This window comes from Nestor notabilis, unplaced genomic scaffold (assembly GCF_000696875.1).
Source record: "Nestor notabilis isolate BGI_N333 unplaced genomic scaffold, ASM69687v1 scaffold3418, whole genome shotgun sequence".
Classification (NCBI taxonomy): Eukaryota; Metazoa; Chordata; class Aves; order Psittaciformes; family Psittacidae; genus Nestor; species Nestor notabilis.
Genome location: NW_009939434.1, coordinates 1,655 through 9,324, shown reverse-complemented (window position 1 = coordinate 9,324; position 7,670 = coordinate 1,655). Strand labels below are relative to the sequence as shown.

General features: G+C 36.9%; 1 protein-coding gene across 1 annotated transcript in view; it reads right to left on the bottom strand.

Annotated features, from left to right (window-relative positions):
* Positions 1-7,376, bottom strand: part of LOC104409842 (histone-lysine N-methyltransferase setd3) — a gene marked incomplete at its 5' end in the record, with an annotated part of 12,635 nt that extends 5,259 nt beyond the window's left edge. Inside the window, 3 exons of the mRNA XM_010019838.1 lie at positions 1,405-1,479; positions 5,509-5,623; positions 7,330-7,376. Of these exons, the coding sequence (XP_010018140.1) occupies positions 1,405-1,479; positions 5,509-5,623; positions 7,330-7,376 (237 nt within the window). The remainder of the gene's footprint in view (positions 1-1,404; positions 1,480-5,508; positions 5,624-7,329) is intronic.
* Between the last annotated feature and the right edge of the window lie 294 nt (positions 7,377-7,670).

The window sequence follows — 7,670 nt, the reverse complement described above, 5'->3', positions numbered from 1 at the left end:
GTAAGAAATAACATCTGCACAGTACATTAAAAGACTGAAGCATTATATAATTAAAGTGCCTTAATGATGTCAATAACAGTTAAAGTTTGCACAGAAATATAAAAAAACCCCAAACTGATAAATAGCAGGCAAAGTGAAAATACTAAAATAAAATCAAAATAGAAGAAGCCTCTATAATTGAAATGGAGAGAGCAGCCAGAACAGCTATGTGACACATCCACTGCCAGCTGTGGAAAATTATAAATTGGATCACTTGTGGAAGAACTGTGGACCCCTTTTAACTCATCATACCAGTACTGGAAAAAACAGCAAATATTTGACTACCATAACAAATTCTAAGAGCAACACAAAACCCATACAATCACTGTAAAACTCAGCATAGCAATGAGGATAAACATACCTCTAGAAAGACATACTTAAAAATAAAATTTCAGACATATTTTTGTTAAAAAGAAGAAGGTAACAATATATAAGAAAAATCAAAAGACTATAAAGTGTGAGACTGGCAAAATAATACTCTAAAGGTAATAACTCATGAGATGCAGGATGTTTCATAGACAAAGTCTTTTTCTGGCCATGCTGATTGCAGTTACACAATGAGTAGGAAAAACAGAGTGCTACTACACTTGTGGGTTTAGGCTGGCTGCTGACACAGCACAGGAACTCTCCTACTGGAGATTTCCTACACTCCTGGAACCACTGTCTTCAATCCATCACTAGTTTTAACACTCATTTTTGTTTCTTAGCAGCTTTGAACAAAATACTGGATTCTGAACTGTCTCATGCATCTTTGTAAGACTCTCCCTTGGTACCTGCTGCTTGAGGATGAAGGGGTGTGTACATGCATGTCTGTGTGAAAGGGAGTAAGTACATTTTTAGGTCCTTTCTCATTTTCATGAAGTATGGGAATGACAACATGGGTAAATGACTGGCCACCACATTGCATTTCTCCTCTTGTTAAATGAAGACTAACAAACAAACCAACAACATTGTTAAGAAAGACTCTACAATCTGCTATTCCATTCAAAGTGATGCCCGAAATCTAAAATATAGTTATCTTTGGTCCTTTCGATATGGCCATTTATTAACCTATTTCAGAATACCAAAATTAGTGCCTATGTATGTGCATTTACCAGTGATTAAATATTTCAACTAGTTCTCTAAAATATGAGGAATCAAAACTCTTCTGAAGTTGGGGTCTACCAAGTGACAGAAAATACTTCATTCTGAAAAATGTGCACTTAGTTTGGTAGCACGTTCCCACAAAATTAACTCACCATAATAACATTCTAAAGTAGCAGGGTTTAATCCACACCTACTCTGCTATTAAAATGCTGTATGGAATTACTAAGTGCCCACAAAACTTAATTAAAGAACACTTATGCAGATAACTGTTCACACTACCTGTTCTCCGGCTTTGAAATCTTGAAGCGCTACACATTCACAACGGTCATCTTCTAAATTGTAGCCTGTAGTGATCTATCCAAGGAAAGAGGTACAAAAGCACCTTTAGCATTTTATATTTCTCTCTGCCACCATTGATAAAACGTCCTATTGGAAACACAGTAACAATAGCAATTGCATATATTTCTTTCTCTGCACATTATAGCATGGCTGGTACTGATTGTTTTATGATTCCTGAGCAATCTCTTTAAAAAAAAATCTCTGCATTAAAGAAATCTAATGGCGAAAGTAACTTACCTGAAGTGAACAGAAGGCTCTGAGAGAAGTACCCTCCATAGACCACAGGCAGTCCCATGCTAAAGCCAGAAGCTTGCTACAAAGTTCTGGAGCTTTCAGTCACTCCCATGAGGCCCAAGGGAGCAAGGCACTGACAGCACTATATGCTGTGCTTTATCCTTCAACTGCCAACATATTTTTGATCTCTCAATGAAAAAGGATTAGATAACTGTGGATCTTTAGGGGACATAGTCTTCAGACAATTATAATTTACTTGCAAATAATCCCTTTATCTAAAAGTTAAGCAATACTCTTAAAATGCTAAAAGTTTATTTTTATGGTAGCAGGCAATGGAAGAGGATCGATTTTAACAAACTTGCACTTCTCAAAAAAAAATTACAGAACTGTAAAGGAGTCTTCACACTAACAAGTGAGGCTATCCTAAAAATGCAATACTTTTATAAAGTGACAAACAGCATCTTCTTGAGTAATATTAGATGCCAGTACAGGTTCAGCCACAGGATGAAATACAAGCTGTGGAATGATCAAGAAGCAACTTTTTTGGTAGGTATTCTGAATTCAGCCCTGACAAAGCTAACTTATGGAAAAATATGCTCTTGGCCTGGGGAAAAAAAAAAAAAAAAAACCGAGAAGAAGCTGAAGATTCTCTCTCAGCCTTCGTAAGTGAAAACATACTTTTTTGTAAGCTGACAGACACATGAGTTGCAGTATACCCCGATTCCCATCTTGGTTGCAGTTTGTCCAAAGACAGAACTCTATGAATTATTTTGAAAGCTTGGTTGATGGTTTACACGATAATAGTTTAGGCTGCTTGCATCATCAAGCATTTGTTAGCCAAAACAGTGCTTTCACAAAGTGAGCATGGGGATCTTGCCCCCGATGCAGCAAATCCAAGACAGCAGCCCCAAGCATGGGCAGTCTGGCCCTGTGGAGGCTTGCAGCACTGCTCTGTCTGAGGTTGCCGCCACCACCACAGGTCTACTATGTGTTTGTGGTATATCGAGATCAGAAAGAACACGAGAGCTACACAACACAGCCTAAAATTTTCTTGCTGTGTAAACTCAGTGAAATACTTCTGAATGTGAAAAGTCTACCCCAGTCTCTTGAAATGCCTGTGGAAAAGGAGGCTTTCAAGGACTGGGAAAATTCCAGTCTCTTAAGAGAAGGGTTCTGTCGGTTGAAGCATGTTCCACTAGAACACTGCTCATTTTTTGAATTTTTTTTTTCTTCCATAAAGGCAAATACAAAAACTGCACACACCAAAAAAACTAGAAACAGCAGTGCTTCTGAAAGGCTTTTCTATAAAACATAATGGAGTGCTAGACTCTTATTTCCTCTTTCTTTTAATAGTAGTCATGTAAGAGAATTAACAGGGTGTTTACTTCTCTTCCCACATGATAGCTGACAAATTGCATCCCTTCAGTTTTATTTCTGAAGCAGACTGATACATGAATTTCAAGTTGTGATAAAGCATGCAGTAGTCTGCTTGGTCAGTGATTAAGGATGGACCCAGCCCAACGGGCAAAATGTAGCTTATTCAAATCTCTGTCAGAACTGGTAATCAACCTCTGACTGTCAAAATACAATCCCACTAAAGAATAACAATGAGAAATGCATGAAGACAGCCATTTTGATATAGTTCTTAGAGCCAGGTTGATCTAATTAATAGTGTCAGAAGCACAAAAAAGCTGTATGGACCTAGCTCCAGTTAAAACCCAAAGAGCATTTTATTATCTAGCCCACGGAAAGGGGCCCTGTGGAATAAAGCAAGAACAGGGATATACAGTAGCTGACTGACTCGAGAAGTATTTCAGCACTACATTTGGAATAGACTAGACGGGCACATATTATGCCATCTTTTGTTTCCTAGTTTCTTGCAATGAAGAACAATTCCTTTCATGTATTTTCAAGGGATGCACTATGATTAGAGTAGAACCTACCCTCTTCTCACTCTACAATAATATAGACTATAATACAGACAGCTTACAGTTGTCTTAACAGCTTAGTTATCTTAGCAGTTTTTCCCCCATCTCTGCTAGTAGAAGGAAACCAACACACAACAAAAATAGGTTTAGTAGCTTTTCTTAACCCATTATCCATATTACAGTTGTTTACAGATTTAGGAAGGATAGACATTTAAACTATTTTCTGTAGAAATATGAAACAAATGAGTGAAGTCTGTATACACATACAAAATACTTAAGTGCAGTACCCCACCCTCCCGCCCTTTAGAATACACTTCAGCATAAAAAAGTGCTTCCAACCCTGCCATACTACTGCATTAGCAGGTTTAGCTCCAGAGGCTGGCTCCATATCAAACCCACTGCTAAAGAGCACAATAAAAATAAAAACTACTTTATCAATTTAAATAGAAGTTTGAATGATTAAAACAACATAACGAGCTGCTCTTTTAATATAGGCTACTTAGTTTTTTCCCTCCCAGAACCTTAATTCTCTTCCTTTTTTCTCTAATCCCAACTTTGAAGGCATTCATTAAGAGTTGTCTAATGAATACAGACAAGTCTCTGCAAAAGCATCTGAAAGATATGCCCAGCAGGAAAAGGGTACAGGAAGTACTGATGCTTGCAGCGAAGACTTACATTACAAAAACATACATTTCTGAATTTTCTTTATAATTTCCTGAATTTTCTTTATATTGAAAACTCTCATTCAAGCTTTATTACTAAATCAAAGTTATGAGATTGCATAACAAATAGTGAAAGGCAAGAATCACTGTTAAAGAACAACACTGTTATAGAACAACACTGTTAAAGAACCTTTTAATAAGGAAAATATATAAACAAAAAAACCCCAAACACTTGCAACTTTGTAACCTAGCCTAAAGTGCTATATTTGGTACAGTCATACTAATTATAAATTACATAAATGTCAAGTGAGAAATTACTTGCTTTACAATTTTCTTATACCAGCAATACTAACATATGCTGCTGTCCTAACCCGCAGGTCAACTCTCCCACAAAAGAGCCAGATTACTTGAATAGTATGGTCATATTCATTGCTTACAATAAATAATACTATCTACTGGAAACACAATTGGAGGGTATGAACTTTGAAGCATACATGAGATTGCCTAAATATCATTGATAAACCATCCTCTTACAGCTTTCCACTTCCTCACTTCGACATTAACTAGCCTGTTAATGAAATCAAGACCTCGTGCTCTGAACTAGCTCACGAAAGCCAAAATGTCAACAGGTCTGGCTTTCTATATACATATGTCACCTTTTAAATATTTAATATGCCCTAAAGTTGTATTTTGCATTTTGTTTCTTTGATGTAGTGAGAGATGTTCTGTTTTTGTTGAACTAGGCTTTGTTCTTTTTGTTGCTGTCTCCATAACAAGGCTCTTTGGGCATGGTTAGGAGAGCAGGCAGTATTTCTCAGTTGCAAATTTCTAACCACTTTCCCTAGTGGTAGCTACAAGAGGCAGCCTCCATCACTGTCTGCTTTCCTGTTCTCAGAACAGATCTGTCCAGTATTGTGAATCTTTTTCAGCCTGGAAACAGGAACAAAACTCATTATACATGTACGAGGCATAACTCTAAGTGTCCAACCACTTCTAAAGTTTTCTCTAGATGAAGAAAGTTCTACCTGAAAAGCTATTGTAAGATACTTAAGGAACAGACAAACCTTTCCTTCAGATATTAGTTTTTTAGAGTCACTTGGAAAGATAAAACACCTGTGTTAAGAAGCATAATGAAAAGTGTCATTAAACTGTTCTATGGCAGTTGAAAGGCTTAATACTTAAGCCCTCAAGCTTTTCAGCTACACTGAAGAAATCCTTACCAGTCCATTAGTATGATTACACATGTCCCATAAAGGTATTAGAGCCAATGTAACTCTGGAACCATCTTCTGTTGGAATCTGGTTCTGCCGTGTCATAACGGAGGAAACTGCCCATCTACAAAAGTTAAAATCATTAGATGATCAATGCTCAAAACATCAAAATATGATTGAGTGACTGTAGTGCAACCTGAGGCAACCATTTAGGCTGGGAGTTTCCAAATTTAGTTTCCTTAAAGATCACACTGACTATAGTAACCATAGGAGAAGGAGCAGGTCTTAAGGTTTCCAAGACATGCACATAGACCAATTCCCAAACCATGATTTTAATCCCGCCCTTCTTCTGCACTCTGCAACAGAACATTCCTACCTTCTGTTACCTCAGCCAGTGCCCACTCCTGTGCCTCCTTCTGCTGCCCTGACCCTTCACTGCACACACACCTCTCACCACACATCCTACACCCGGGGTCAGCTAGTTCTGCAGGCCTCAGAGTAGCTCACAGCTACTGCTTGGCAGCAGTAACTCTCATCTATGCGCAGACTCTTGTACAAGCCAGAATGTATTCTTCCCCTTGGTCCCTAGAAAGCTTATGTACTGCCTGAACTGGAAACTAGCGTCATCACCTGGTACATACATGCTATTTTGGTAAGCACTTCTCTTCAGTTTGCGAACTTTTGGCTTAGATCAGTATTGCTATTTTTTTTCCTTAACAGAATAAAGAGGAGAAAAAACCTCAATACTCCAAACAGATATCCAGATTAAAAGAATGATGAAAGTGTAACATAATTCAGAGCACATGGACATCATTCAATCCCCTTCTAAGCCAGGTTAAGCAAATAGAATGCCAGCTACCTACCCAAGAAAATCTTAACGTTTCAGTATTTTCTAAAATTTTGGGTTTATTTCAGACAAAAATTAATAATAAATGCTAAATGAGGAAAAAAAAATTGCTTCTGACCTTAATACATATATTTGTTATAGGTTTTTTAGGGAAAAAAAGTATACCACCAGGAGAAGGTCAAAATAACTTTAGTTTGCAGAGACTCCAAGTACTTAATATACAGAATCAGACTTTCAGATGGATTACAGATTGCTTAGAAAGATACTGTCAAATTGAAATCTACTTGATTTCTAAAAAGCAAACTAAAATTGTGGATAATTTTGATATACAAACGTTATTTTAAATATCATAGCAATATGTTTCTTTTTAATTGTTGTAATTTATCTCCAAAATTTTAGACCACTTCACATGCAAGTTGGTTTGTTCCTCAGGGACCCTATCAGGGAAGGGGGCATGCTTTGGAAACCTCACTTTCATACACTTACCCAGAAGCACAACTAGGCTAAAAAAGTCCCTGTAAGACTTCATGAATACCTTTTATTCATGCTGCTTTAATTACTTAACAGAATTAAAACTCTCATTATCTTAATTATTCTTATTTTTACCTAGTCACTCCCTCTAGCACCTCCAAGTGACACTTATGCTTCACATGTACAACTTAAATTCTCCAGCTCTTCCTGTTCAACAGACACTGTAAATACTAGTTTTTACTAGCATGTGATGGTAAAGCCTTTTTATAAAAATAAAAAAGTAATTTAAAAAAATTAAACCCAAACCTCCTGCAACATCAGCAGAAGTATTTTCTTCAGAAACAACGAATTACTGTCCTAATCTCAGACTACATGTGGCAGTTAGCTAAATTAACTGCTCATAATGACTATTCCTTTGTAACAATTAAAATCTGCATATTTATTAAGAAATCATTTATTTATTAAATATATAATTATTATTTATTTATTAAGAAATTAAACAACAGACCAACCTGTAGTCGTCGTAAGTGAAAGAATCCTTTAAGGGCAGTTTGCTGGTCTGGGTAACGCAAGTTTCAGAAAAAGGTGAAAAGAGAAAGAAAAGAGAAATCAGAAATCAGTCAGCAGAATTTCATTATTTAGCTGCCTAACAGATCCTAACAAGAGCCAAATGAAGCAGGAGGCGTCCAGCCGCGCTACAGAGGGATCATCATGCTATTATGCTCTCATACATCACTGTCAACTTAATTTGTTGTGCCCAGCAGCCGCCATAAATCTGTTTCTTCATATTTCAAGACTGGAACCCAAAGACATTGTGAAAAAAAAAAAATAATTTAAGGTGGACTGAGTATGT